Source organism: Pinus tabuliformis, chromosome X (assembly GCF_031772625.1).
Source record: "Pinus tabuliformis cultivar Carrire ecotype Pingquan chromosome X, CPIR1, whole genome shotgun sequence".
NCBI lineage: Eukaryota > Viridiplantae > Streptophyta > Pinopsida > Pinales > Pinaceae > Pinus > Pinus tabuliformis.
In genome coordinates this window covers 63,051,033-63,066,452 of record NC_142308.1, presented here as the reverse complement: position 1 = coordinate 63,066,452, position 15,420 = coordinate 63,051,033, and the positions used below count along the sequence as shown (strand labels likewise).

The window sequence follows — 15,420 nt, the reverse complement described above, 5'->3', positions numbered from 1 at the left end:
ATGACCAACCCTAAAGGCTCACAATGAGAGCCTCAACTATAAAATAAAATTCCTTGAGCATGAAACCCATGACTCAAGCATTACAAAAATAAATTTATTTTCTTCTTCACATCAATTACACAAAATCATAATTACACATGTCATTATGAAGACCGAACCTAGTTACATTTTCAACAATCTAAACTTCCTTCGACAACTTCTTTTCCTAGATTGAGAGTACTTAAATCAACTTGTCTTGCTGCACTCCTTTGTCACCATACCATCACCCTTCTTAACAATGTATCCCTCACAAGGTGGAATGATCATCGAGACACTTGCTTCTTCCAAGTAGAGGTGAACCCTTTAATGAAGATTCCAATAGAGGATCTTGATTATCGTTATTCTGCAGATGCTCCTTCCAAATGGTGATGATGTATGATGAAATTCTTCCATTATGCTAGATGAATTTCTTTCTTTCAACAATATGTACTACATGAGGTTAGCAAGAACTACTTTCTTTATATGATTACTGCTATATCCATGTAGAGTTCTACTTCAGCTATTCTTTCAAGCTTCTCTAATGATGTCATGAGCTCTTGCTTCAACGATATGCTTCTAGTATGATGCCATCTTCAACTAAGATGCATCTTGTCATAATGCTTCTCATCTTGACTGCCATGGTGGAGGTCTTTTCACCTCCTACTTCTCCTAGATACGCATTGGAGAATCCTTAATAGTGAAGATCTATCACTTAGGATTTCTTCTCATTAGGTTCTTCCACGTTTTTGGTGATATGAGCTTCATTTCTTTCTTTCCTTTTGTTATCCTTATTGAATTTTAGACAATCTCTCTTGTAATGCCCATATTCTTGACAACCATAACATTGGATTTTTGACATATCCTTCTTCTTTTTCTGAGGACCAAACTTACCAAGCTTTTCTTTCCTCTTAGCCATGGTAGAAAATGCTTGAACTTGCTTGTTTGATCCTACATCACTTTTTGCCTTCAACCTACTTTCTTCAACCTTACAGAGTGACCAAAGTTCACTGAATGGGGTGGCTTTCTTCTTTCCAAAGATGCTAGATGTGAAGTTGCCCCATTCCTCTGGAAGTGCATTGAGAACTATGGCGTCATTTCTTTATTAGACATTATTTCTCCCAACTCTTGTAATTGGTCTTTTATTTCTGATACCCTCATAAAGTATGAGGCTATTCCATCTTCCTCTGAGATCTTCATTTTGTACAGTTTGTTCCTTAAAGATATCACTTCTCCTGCAGTACTTACGGAGAAAAATTCTATTAACTTGTCATATATTTCTTTTGAAATCTCCAACTTTAATGGATTCTATGAGAATCCTTTGGGCCCTTACTTCCCCTTTCATATACTTTTGCAAGAGCTGGAGCTTCTTCCTTTGGTGGTTTAGTGATTGTGCCTTTAGGATATTCAACGACTTCATTTTCTATGAGGATCAAATCTATCCCCTTCTTCCATGCAAGAAAATTTGATGACCCAACCAATTTATTGGTTTCCTTGTAGGATGAAGTCATTTTAGCAGATTCAAACATATATATAAAGATGCTTACTTGTGAAGATAATCCTTGATGACAATATCTTCAACTTGATGCCCTCTTGCTGATGCTAATGATAGAGGATGTCTTCTTGATGAAGATGTCTTCCTTCAAAAGTGATCCTTGGCTCAGAGAGAGGGTGATCACCTTGATGAAGATGTCTTCCTACAAAAGTGATCCTCTTCTTGCTTTCTTGGATGATAGTGTAGACTGTGGTGGCCTTCATAAGGTACTTTAGTTGTAGGGTCTTTCTTTGATTGAATGGATATCGGGTCCTTGAGGCCTTCCTTGATGATGATATGCGAGCTTCTCAACCATGCTTCAAGTGAGAAACCCTTCTTTTGATAAGCTAGGGTTTTGAGGTCTTCTTTGGTATCCCTTGTACTCGGCCCTTATGTATCTCTTCTTGATGGTTCAATCTTCTTTTCAATATCTTGATACTCCTTTTGATGGTCCTTCTTTAAGATGCCTTTCCTTGATGTAGTCACCTTAGCTCTGATACCATGTTGAGAAATCTAGGGGCAACAACATTAGATGATTTCTCTTTCTTTCATAATTGCATGTGGTATATTTTTACTTAACTTGATTAGCTTCTTCTTTTACTTGTTTATTATTAGTGTTTTCTTCATCAAATAACTACCAAACCATAAAGAACAATGAGACAAAGGACACAAGTTATAGGCGATAAATCAGGGCCAAAACGTCTGCAACTGAGAAGAAAATCCACAAGAATTCTTCTCTTCTTATAGACCTTTAATTGACAAATTCGACGACCAAGACCCTTGAGCAAGACTCCTCCAAGACCATGTCAACCCTTGCTTTTACCTTGCCAAGTCAAACAAACTCAACCTTGCCATAATACTGTTGCAACTTCTTCTTCGTCCTCAACTTCGGCCTTGTAACACTAGACTACAATCTTTCGGCCTCTCTTCCTGCAATTCTCGACCTCTTGCAACTTTTTGCAACCTTCTCACGTATGATGGGATTAAAGCAATTTTAACCCTTCTTCTCCTTTGCTTGCTTTGAGCTGATCTCCTTGTAACTTTGGCCAGCAATAAGGATCTTTTCCTTACCTTGTTTCGACCTTCTTGAGGTGACTGTACTTCTGATTTGCTGCAGTAAGTTGTGCCCTGTTGAAAAATGTAACTAGTGTCGGTCTTCATAATTGTACTTGGGTCATGATATAATACATTTGTCAAAAGAAATTTATTATTAAAATTGACCTATTAAAGCATGGGTTTCATGCTTGGGTCAATGTCAATAGGTCAAGCACTTATTGAGTGCTGTAGGATTTTGTTGAGTCAAAGTCAAATTTAATTATGTAAACCCTTCTTGGGATTATTGTATTAAAGAAAGAAAATTATTTGAGTCATGATAACTCCTCCACCATCAAGTCGGCCTCAAGCTCTTCAAATCTAGCTTCAATTTCATATTCTACAATTCGGCTTATCCTACTAGTCATGTCGGCTCATTATCCAGGGGAAAACAACTATAAATACCCCAATGAAGTCGACCTAATGTAGAAGAAGTGAACAAGTTCCTATGAGTGCAGACAATAAAGTCCAGGGCTGAAATTCTCTACAGTTTAGGGTTGTAAGTTCTCTACATTATAGGGTCCGAAGTTCTCTATCATTGTAGGGTCTAAAGTTATAAATAATGACAAGATCGAATTTTTCTTTCTATAGTTGCAAAAGCCAAAGTTGCTTTGTGGTTGAAGAAGGGTTGTAACTCTTATTTTGAAGATCAATTTGGAAGAAGACTACTTCAATGAAAAGGCTGACTTGATGGATGGAGAGAGGTTTAGGTCAAGAGTCTTGGTTGTATCACTGTGATTTGAATCTACTGAAGGAAGAGTTCTTGACTGGGTTTTCCCCTATCTAGGGGTTTTTCCCTGGCTATGTGCCTACATCTTGTGTCCTTTGTTTATTGATTGGCATTAGTCTTGATGATTTGAACAAGATATATTGGAAGAAATAATAATTACATATCACGTGATAATGTCATAATAAGTGATATCAATTAAAGTCAATTTGCTGCCCTAATGGATTTCCCAACATGCCCTAGTCTCCCTGCATGTGTGAACAAGAAATGCCTAAAACAGACCCAAAATTACTTCGATCCTTCTTCCTTGTTGACTTCCTCTCTTCGCTTGATATGAGGTTTCTTCTTTACCCTTGATCGAGCTTCTTGATGAGTGAAGTGTGTGTGTCCTTGAATGAGGCCGAGTGCCCTATATATAGGTTTCCTTGAGCCTTCTACTAGGCCGACTTGACATTGCTTCTAGGCTGACATGTCTTCTTGATAGGACGACTTGTCCTTTGCTTTATGACAAGGTCTTGGAGGGTCTTTTGACTCTAATTTTGACTCAATTTTTTTTTTTTTTAACAATATGTAACATGCCCAAGAAGGTTCTTTCATACATGACAATGGCTTTCTTGACTTGTAGACTCAATAACAAGCCCTACAAACTCTCAATGGGAGCTTGACTTATAAAATGAATTTCCCTTGAGCATGAAACCCATGACTCAAGAACAACAATAATAAATTTATTTTTCTCTTTACATCAAATATATAAAATCATGATTACATATGTCATTATGGAGACCGAACCTAGTTATGTATTTCAACAGTGACATTAGAATGGTATGATAAATATACTATAGTGTGTCCTCAAACAGTATACAGTATTCGTTTGCCATTGTAATTAGCTGGGAATTTTTAGATATTAGGGCAGATTTCAAGGAAGATGATGAGTTGATCATGATGTAGAGTTGAAATATTCAGATGATGAGAATGTAGACCCATTTGGGTATGTAGTTAAACATACTCTATGTCATCATATTAATAAAAAAGTGATCACTAATGAGACACTCAAATTTGTATTTACAGTTAACATTTTTGTTTAAGGCATGACACATCATGATTTCAATCTTTAGATATACGAGTTACCTGATATTTCAGTTCTAATGTTGTGATTCATGAATGATCTTGTTTTTTAACTTTAAATATGTTTAAAAAAAAAAAATATTATTGTATTTTTTCTGTGTGGCGTTTTGCCACAGTATCCAGATCCTGGCTTTTCAAAATTCTGGTGGCTCTTTATCTGGATCTGGATCTTTATCCATATGTTTTTCCTGGTAACTTAGGTCAGAACCTTAAGTTCCCATTCAAATTTTCTGTTTTAAAGTTCTTGCTGTATATTCTGCAAGTATGGAATTTATTGATATCCTTTTCTGAAAAGTAGAGAGGATTTTTATCATGTAGATGTTTGCAAAAGGATGCTCTGTAAGTCTTGGAAATGTGTCTGGCTAGAAAGCATTATAACCCCTGCATAATTTAGATGAAGCGAATAGAGCCATGGAAAGTTATTTTATTACTATGTAACTCACATATGTTTTGAGTTGACCAGTGGAGAGGCATCCAATGCAGCTAATAAGCAATCTTTAGACTTGAAATAAAATGCATATGTAGCATTAGGCAAATAGTGTGTTTCTGCTACAAGATGATGTTTCTGCCCTTCAAAGCATCAATAAATGAAAAACATTTATTGACCTAATATACTTTTACATTGCAATTGAAGAAAAATATGGTATGTAAGTTTGGTTTGGTTTACATATTAAAATAGCTCATTAGTGTTTCATTGTATGCCTTTAATTGGGGAAAACCTTTGGATCTTTGTATGGGATTTGTTTTAGAAGCAAGTTTTCCCAACTATTAAATGCCTCTGTAGATAGATATGGAAAGCAAAATCAAAGTAGAGGAAATGTTGCTCTCTTTTCTATTCAATTTTCATTATATTAGGCATGATTGCTTAATAGGCAGTATCGTATCCATTGATATGTTCTCTGCTTATTGCACATTTGTTTGCATTAGCAGTTGAAAGTTTTACATGTAAGTTTTCTAATATTTCAAATTTATTGTGGTTTCAGTGTGTCCGCATGGCAACACTATCCATTGTAGCCTGCCATAATGTGATTGGTGTATCCCAAGTCCACTCAGAAATACTTCGGACAAAAGTTTTCACGGTATTAACCTGACCAGAAACTTGATGGGAAATATTTATAGACGTGTTCATGAAAGTTATTCTTAATTATTATTACATTTTTGTGCTTGTTGATTGTGCTTGTGTTTAAGAAATTTGGAACATAAAAAATTTCAACGAGAGGGAATATTTTAAACCAATGCTGTGGTTTCCTGCCAGGTTTGAAAATCTTATCAGAGCACTGAAGGGTGCGATAAAAGTCAAAGCCCATTGAATGTCAGAAAGTTAATTATTTTAAATGTTAATATCACAAGTAATTTTTGCCATTGATAGAGAGTTTAAACATATCTGAAAAAGCATCCAGGAATATTTCTAATTTGGTAGGTAACCATTGTAGAGCATAGCAAGAGCTCAGTTGTTTTCAAATTATATCACATGGCTTATAAAAGTCTGATATTGACTACCAATCTTGCATTTCCAAATATCACATCTCTCTATGACTTACCAGTTCAGCCCCAAGTTGTTGTTCGTTCCTCCCCCCACCTCCTACACAATGTTGCACTTATTGACTAATTATCAGAATTATCACTAAAATATTGCTCCCAAGGATAGTTAGGGGACTGAGCAAACAAGGGGAAATTGAATTGTTGATTTTCCATGATTCATCTCATGAGATGTACCCCGTTTTTTTTGTGTGGCAAGCTTTGAGGAGACCCGCCCCGGAATACTTCTTCATGAGCCATGCATGGTGCACGGGGTAAACCGTGGGCCCTTCCAATAGGGGTCTAACCCCAAAGAGCAAGAGAGTCAAACCCATGACCTCCCCGATTTCGGGGGAAGGTATGCACGTCTGGCATCAAGACTAATTGAGCTAACACTTGGGGTCATGTAATATGTGCCCTAGTACTCCCTAGTAATTAATGGTAATTTTAAATTGACATTCTCCTTTTATCTTTCATTTTCATCCCTTTTTTTTCTAAATTTTTAACATTAGCGTTAATAGTTTTAGGATGCTTGAGAGCGGTTCCAACCTCATTGGATTTCATAGGGAGAAAGTAGATTTTGAGATCCTATTCAAATTTCAGCAGACTTAACAGCTTTTAGGATTGTTGGCAGGATTGCAACATTTCCACTGGATTTTGTCATGTATGAGTGTATGAACTAACATTTTATCGTCCCCTTTGTACGTTGATGTTGGTGGCATTGATTGTGGAACTTCTCTGTCTCGACCCTACTAAAAATGTGGTCTTCACTCAAGCAAAATCACTAATACAAAGAGTTTATACTGTCTCTAAGGGTCAAATGAATCAAATAAAAGGGCAGAATATTGACTCTAATATCATAGCAAGGATGTGTTGTGAGAAGCCTGCTGTGACTCATATTCTCACCTAAGAGGAAAAGTCCTAACCTTAGCGGGAGGATCAACTATTAGACAATACACCCACTATCACCTTGGTGGTATTTCCTGTCACTTTAACACTAACCAAGCCTCTTCCTAACCTAAGAAAGGTGTTCCTAGATGTCAAGCTAAGCTTGGCTGTGTAGTAGAGAAGGGAGGCACTTCTAACTTGGGCTTGACTAAAGTCTTCGCCAATGACGCTATCCACTCGAGAGGATGGAAAGCAAGCTTCAATCATGTCTGAATTTCTTAATAAGAGTACGATAAGTTTAAATCAAATATATGCTTGGAAATGAAATCTTGTTCAGTAGACCATACACAAAACGTAAGATAAATTTTCAAATCCACCATGTTAAGTGGAAAAGGGCATAGATTATTTGTTCATCATGGATTAAGAGCATTGCATTTACTGTTGGGATATTATTCCATCATAGAAAAGGCACATGCCAGATATCATGCACTTGCAATAAAGAAATGAATGACACCAAGGTACTTCTGTTTAGTGGCATCAGAATTTGAAGACGCTAGTGTTATCATGAGTACAATTATGCCATTAATGCTTTGTTTAGATCACAAGCGCAGAGGTGAAGAGTGCTTTAGGGCTATGAGATAGATCACAAAGATTTACTCCTTATTTGTGTGCCACATTAACATAGATGATATGCCTGATACCAGAGCTGATTACAACTTATTGATATCACTGGATTGGTTGAAATTAAGATCAATGTTATGAACATAAATATGTATATACCATAAATAATTTAAATAATAATAATAATTACAATGTATAATTAATAATTATGAAAGGGCATGTCTGAAAGGACAAGGTTGTTCCATCCAATCTAGTATATATATACAAGGCCTTATTTTGCTATCATATCATATCACGTTTAGGCCTTATTTTACTATCATATCATATCACGTTTTCTATTACTGTATTCTTGTATATATATATATATATATATATATATATATATCCACATGGTTTTCTTTATATTTCTGACATTTTGAATATTTTGTGTGTGAGCGAACTTTGCTCGTCTCATTTGGTATTAGAGTTTCGTTCTAACCATGGCCCTTGGAAACCATTATTCTTTCTATCATAGTTTCTCTGAATTGTCCAGATCGTTGACCACAAGTTGTCCCTTGGCCATTTTGACAACACATTTGGCCAACCCCTTCAAAACTCATCCATAAGTGCTTAGACAGATCTAGATCTTGGATATAGGTGTGGGGATGTTTGAAGGTAGAAGTTTTGCTGATTTAAACCACTTATAAGCCTTCAGACCTGCAATAAAATGAAGTCCAACAAACTGAAAATTTCTCAGTTGATGCTCTAATTGATATAGAAACCTTTCTTAGGGTCCACCTCCCTTGGTTTTAGCTAGGAGAGATCCTAGACGGAGAGAGTTGGGATTAGGTGACAGCCCTTTCTCTGAGCTTTGCCACCAAGGCCACACCTAGTGGGGTTGAAGATTTTTCCCACATTAACTTAGGTGTGTAAGCGGGGCTGCAACATGGCCACCATAAAGTCCTTTGTAAAACTCATCCAGTAATTTGTTTGCTTCTTCCCTTAATCCAAGAGCAATTACATTTCATTCGGCAAACATTTGAGCTATTCATTTTCCTTTGATCAATATGGTGGACTTGATTTCCAATTTGTATTCTTGAATCTTATGCATCGACTTGCCTATAGTTCCCAAGCAATCTTGTTGAGCTAAAATCTCTTTTACAGTTGGATGGGCAAGATAGGTGATAACTTTTGAATACCCAATGTACATCCTAAAATGCTTCAATGACTTGACCAAGGCCTAAATTTGCTTCTCTAGAATAGCATACTTCAATTCTGCATCTTTGAGAACTTTATTCATGAATGTTATGTGTTGTTCTTCATCTAGTTCATTCTTCTGAAGTAGCAAACCTGCGATTGCAACGTTAGAAGTAGAAGAAAAACATTGAAAATTCTTTGAATAATTAGGACTTACTGAAGCCTAAGACTCGATGATAGCTTCCCCGATGAGCTCAAAATTTGTCTTACTATCTTTGTCCCACTTGAAAATTGCATCCTTCTTAAGAAACTTGGTTCGTCTCAAAATAAAATAAAGAGTAACATGCTTTTATTTTTATCTCTCATGTCATCAATTATGGCTGTTTGTTGGTTGTAATAAGAAAAATCTCTATTATATTTATCGCAATTATATTCACCATTCATGTTGAGCCTGACAATGCTTATGTTGTTTCATAAATGTTTTTTTTTTTTTTTATCCAATTAATTTCATGTTTTATTCATTTAGGGTGTTGTTTTGTAGGACTTCTATGACATTTGGCCACACAAGTTTCAATCTCAAACAAATGGTGTTAGTCAGGTACTATTATATTTGTTCTGTTTTTGGAACAAACAGACCATCCTAATTTTAAGCAATGGATATGTCATAATATGTTTAATATTTTTAGCATATCATGCATTAATATATCCTAGCATTGTTATTTGGATTCAATTGATTTTGTTCAACATGTTCAAGCTTTACATGCATAATTGAATCCTATGTTATTCAAAGGACACATTTAGTTTGTTGTATACCTGAAGACAATTTTTATTTGTGCAAATAAGATATATGCATATCAACTATTTTGTATATAAATACATGACTTTTTAATAATTTTGTAATTGAAGACCATAATGTTATAATTGTAGTTAAAAGGGTCCTAGTTTATTCTAAATACTAGTATGAATTAAGCCAAATAAGGGCCTAATTATCCCATGGAGGTAGCTTGGGCCATGAGTTAGGATTTCATCCAAACATTTTGTATAATAAGGTTTTTGATGCTCTCTTTATACCATTCATCGAAATTTACTTTTTTTTTGTCCAATTAGAGATTATCTTGGATAGTGTCTCTCCAATGATTTCTATTTGCAGATGCAATCCACTTTGGTGTGTAGGTGCCCTTGACCTTTGTGTCCATAATACATATGCTTATGGTGAATGTAGCTCATCTTAGCTAAGCATATTGTAAATTTGTCCCTTTATCTATTTCTATTTTTTGGGCTCTATCTCTTGTATGATTCTTGTTGTTAATTATGTTAGATCATTTTCCTTCTCTTTGTTGCACTTTAGACATGATACATGTGTTGTTGTTGCAACAATTCTTCGCACAGTGAGAAAAATGAACCTACGTGTTGTTGGAGCCATAAGGAGTGAAGCTAAACTAGCACAATTTGAAAGTAAATTTCTGTTGATTCAATTTGACATATTATATGTTCTAGTTCTTAGATATATCTAGAAAGATATTCAGGATAGTGTCTCATTCCCACCCTTGAATAGCACATTTTGCATGCTCTTGCAGTCTAGGTGACTTTGGTATTCCTTGGGAAAGTTCTTAAAAGAGTGGGGACTTCATCGGTGAATTTGGGAATGTTGCACCTATATCCAAGCCTTCAATGACTCTATCATGGATTTCGTAGGAATGTCCTCTCGTTCCTTGACATGATTAGACAATCCTTAGAGTAACTCATGATAATCCCTTCTTTTGCATTTTAGATAATTTAAAAATATTAAAAGCATGAGTTGTGGGCCCCACTCCTCCAAAAGCATACAACTTAAGATAGACACATGGGAAAACCCTTCCAAAAGTAGTCTCATTCTCATGTAATTTGCCATCTAGAAAATTTTAAATTGGAACTTGTGTCATTGTGTTCCTTTTGGAGTTGCGCTCCATTGCTTGGAGTAGATTTTGGGGTTGTACAATATTATCCATTGCTTTGTGGAATTACCAATTCTATTTGGAGGTTCTGATATGGCTTGAAATGCATCCACATTTTGAAGGATTTATACTAGAAGTGCTGAATATGTGGAGACTAAGCTGAGATTTTTTCCAAATATGTTTAAATGGCTTCCTATATACCACAACATAATGCAGTATATACAATGGAAAGAAACCTTGCTAAAGCAGGCAATAATGCAATTTGAGACTTGTTCTTATCATATTGGTTCATTGTATATATAGGTCTGAATGAACCCAATGTTTGGCAGGCATGTTATCACACAAACTTGCACTTATAGAGATAAAGTTTGAAGTTCAAGTGCGATCCAAGTGAAACTATTAGGGTGCCATTGTGACATCACCAACCCTTTGCACTTTAGGTCGACTCTCCTTGTTATGCAACCAACTCACAAAATAGAAGAAAAGATATATCAACGACATAAACATTAGCCTCTTCGAGGGGGCAACCTCCTTTACATTACATAAATGAAAAATTCTTGGATGATACAAATGACAAGACCTCCTTTCTATATATAGGAGTCTAAGGAGTCACAATATAATCAGAGCCTACGTAACAATAATAATGTAAGGGCACAACAATAACAATAGTGGGCTTCTATGAGGTGTGATAATAACAATATGGGGACTACATGGGCACAACAATAACAATAGAGGGCTTCTATGGGGTGTGATAATAACAATATGAGGACTACATGGGCACAATAATAACAATAAGAGGGCTACACTTACAATAACAATAAAGGGCTACACTAGTAGTATAGGGACCTAACACGCCCCTCTCTTTCAAAAAAGTGTTGTCCTCAACACTTGAGTAGTTCTGGATGCTTCTGTATAAAATTCTCATCCTCCCATGTGGAATTCTTCAGTGGGTAAGTTCTTCCACTTGATAAGATACTTTGAAATTGATCGATTTCGTAGCTCTCGGGTTCTTGTTTGTGTGACTGCTTCAAGTTCCAATATGATTTTTCCTTCGTTGTCAAGTTTTGACAATATTGTTTGAACTGGGAGCTTGTCACCTATAACCTTCTTTAAGCATGAAACATGCAAAATTGGTTGCACTCGGGAAGATGTAGGAAGCTCCAATTTGTATGCCATAGTACCAATCTTTTGCAACACCTTGTAAGGACCATAGTACTTTGGTGATAATTTATTGTTTGTATGGTTGTAGCCGTAAAAATATCAGTCGCCTACATCAAAACTTCTTTCGCTGCAATGCCGATCTGCCTATTGTTTCATTTGATTCTCTGCCAAAGTGAGATTATCCTTTAGGAGTTGGAGAACTTGTTGTTGATGCTCGATGTGATCTTCCACTGCTTGAACCTTAGAATTTTCTCTTAAAGATGTTGTGATGGACGGTGGATGATATCCATAAAATGCCATAAATGGGGTCATTTTTGTTGCAATATGGAAGGAAGTGTTATACCACAATTTAGTTAGAGGTAACCACTTGACCCATTGTGTTTGTTTATCAGATACATGACAACAAAGATATCCTTCCAAACATTTGTTCACTATCTCAGTTTGCCCATCAGATAGAGGATGATAATATGAGCTATGAGCTAATTGAGTACCCAGACAAGAAAGTAATTTCATCCAAAAATTTCCAGTGAAAAGGGGATCTTTGTTGCTTACAATAATCTTTGGGTTTCCATGTAGCTTTTAAATTGTTTCCATAAATGCAGTAGCAACTGTACTGGCTTTAAATGGGTGAGATAATGCACAAAAATGTGCGTACTAGGTATAAGTCTATCAACTACGACCATGATGATAGTCATTCCTCCAGACTTGGGTAAAGCTGTGATAAAATCCATTGAAACCTTCTCCCAATGTTGACTTGGAATGACTAAAGGTTGTAACAGACTTGGGGTCTTAATTGTCTCAACTTTATTTTGTTGGAAAACCAAACAATCTACCACACACTTTTGAATATTAGAGTTAAGGCCCTCTCAAAAAAATTCCTGAGTGCCCTCCTAAGGGAGATGTGTGCAATTCCAAAATAGTATTTTGTTTGAGTTGGGAATTATTACAAAGATATTAGCGATCTTCGTACCATAATGAATCATTTTTCCAGCTAAATGTATCAGATGTACTGGGATCTTGTTGCAACTTTTGAATGAGCGTCCACACTTCTTCGTCATTCTTCCATTTATCCCTTGCTTCTGTTATCCAATCTGGTTGGATAATAGAAATGGCACAAAGAAACCTTCTACATCGTCATCCTTTCTTGAGAGTGCATCTGCAACAACATTTTGCTTTCCTTTTTTGTAGATGATTTCAAAGTCATAACCCAACATCTTTGTGACCCATTTTTGCTGCTCTTCAGAAGATAATCTTTGTTCCAAAAATTATTTAAGACTATCATGATCTGTTTTTATCTTGAAGTGTCTTCCCATTGGGTAAGGTCACCATTGCTTTAGTGCATGTAGTATTGCCAACATTTCCTTTTCATAAATGGATTTGTGTAAATAATTTCCTTTGATTGGACGACTTTCAAAAGCAATAGGTCTTCCTTCTTTCATTAAAACAACACCAATTCCATTTCTTGAGGCATCACATTCCACAATAAAGGTTTTTGTGAAGTTTGGTGTAGCTAACACTGGTGCTTGGCACATTGCCTCTTTAAGATGTTCAAAGGCCTTAGTTGCTTTTAGAGTCCAAGAAAATGCATCTTTCTTTAGTAATGTTGTTAGAGGTGCTGCTATTCTCTTATAATTCTTAACAAACTTGCGATAATACCCTGTTAACTCGATAAATCCTTCAAGATGCTTTATGGTTGTGGGGATTTTCCATTCCTTAATGGCTTTAATTTTGTTAGTGTCCACCTTAACACCCTCATGAGATACAATATGACCTAGATATTCCACTTCTTGTACTCCGAAGAAACATTTGGAAGTTTTTGCATATAATTGTTTCTCCTCCATTAGTTTGAGCACCCTGTCAACATGTTGAACATGCTCCTTCCAAGGCTTGTAGATTAATATATCATCAAAAAATACTAACACAAATTTTCTAAGGGAGGGTTTGAAAATGGAATTTATCAAAACCTTGAAATGTAGAAGGTGCATTGGTAAGGCCAAAAGGCTCACCATAAATTCATAATGACCCTCATAAGTTCTAAATGTTGTTTTCAAAATGTCTTCAGTCTTCATTCTATTTTGATGATATTTTGAACAAAGATCCAACTTGGTGAAGTAAATTGCTTCATGTAATTCATCCAACAATTCATTAATGACAGGAATTGGAAATTTATCTTTAATAGTGAGCTTGTTGAGCTCCCTATAATCCGGACATGTGTGCCATGATCCATCCTTGTTATGCAGCAATACTACTAGAGCAGAGAAAAAACTTTGACTAGGTTGAATTATACCGGGCTCTAACATTTCTACAACCATACATTCAATTTCACTCTTTTGGGCATAGGGATATATGTAAGGCCTGATGTTGGGAGGAACACTTCCTAGAATCAAATGAATAACATGGTCATGATCAAGAATAAGTGGGAGGCCTTTGAGAGTCTCAAATACCTTGGAATGATTGTCCAAGACTTTTTGGAGATCTGGAGAAATAGATGATTTCGATGTTTGAATCTCTAGTGAGCATAATTGTGCAATTATGCCCCGTTGTTCTTTCTTTAGAAGCTTTGTCATGCCATTAGATCTGATTATCTTTCTTGGTTTCCCTGCGATACCCCTTAATTCAACTTCCTTTCCTTCCCAAAAAAATTCAAGAAAAGCTCTCGAAAATAAAAAGCTATCGTACCCAAAGATTGTAACCATTTGACTCCTAATACAACATCAGCACCACCTATTGGAATGGAAAGCATTGGACTATTCAATACATATTCCCCCATGGTTAGCTTGATATTATGGCACTTTTTAGAGCAATTTATAGTTCCTCCATTTGTAACCATCACTTGACACTCTGGTGCTAGATATAGGAAGTAATTCATTTCCTTAGCTATCATACAATGAATATAATTATGGGTACTACGTGAATCAATCAACACTATTACCTTTTTCTTCTTGATATGTCCTTCTATCTTGAGAGTTTGAGGAGTGGTAATTCTTTCCAATGCATTACAAGGCATGGTCAGATTCATTTCTTCTTTCTCTAGGGTTGGTTCTTGGTGTATGTCCTCTTCTTTTGACGTTTCTTGTTCCTTTTCTTCCTCCTCTTCACAATCTATGTAAAATAATTTCTTCTCAGCACACTTATGACCTTTAATGTATTTTCTATGACAACTGTAACAATACCCTTTTTCTCTTTTTTCTTTGAATTGTAGGTTGTGGAAGGCTAGGAGTAACAACACTTCCATCTTTATAGTTGTGGATGGTAGACTTCCTTGTTGCCATAATTTTGCTTTCAACTTTTGTTGCCACCTTGAATGCCTTCTCCAATGAATCAGGTTCCCAAAGGCGAACCTCATGTTGGATGTTATCCTTTAAAGTCCCTATGAAGACATCAATCCTATGTTCCTGTGCAATATCATTTACCCTTATATTCAATTTTTGGACCTCCTGAACGTGCTCTGCCTTTGAACCCTTTTGTTTGAGATTTATCAATTGGCTAAAGCAGATGTTGCTCTTTGTATCCTAATAATGTGCTACCATTTCCTCCATAAAACTTGACCAAGTGACAAGTGGTTTACAAGAACAAAGCCATTGATACCATACAAACTGATTGGGTTCTAAATATAAAGTTGCAATGCA

The 15,420-nt window shown here is 35.9% G+C and overlaps 1 protein-coding gene across 3 annotated transcripts in view; it reads left to right on the top strand.

The window, feature by feature from the left end:
• Positions 1 to 15,420, top strand: part of LOC149138333 (uncharacterized) — a 439,570-nt gene that overhangs the window by 231,080 nt on the left and 193,070 nt on the right. For all 3 annotated transcript variants that reach the window (XM_089447178.1, XM_089447177.1, XM_089447176.1), the window contains 2 exons: positions 5,477 to 5,572; positions 9,238 to 9,294. In XM_089447178.1, coding sequence (XP_089303304.1) covers positions 5,477 to 5,572; positions 9,238 to 9,294 — 153 coding nt within the window. The remainder of the gene's footprint in view (positions 1 to 5,476; positions 5,573 to 9,237; positions 9,295 to 15,420) is intronic.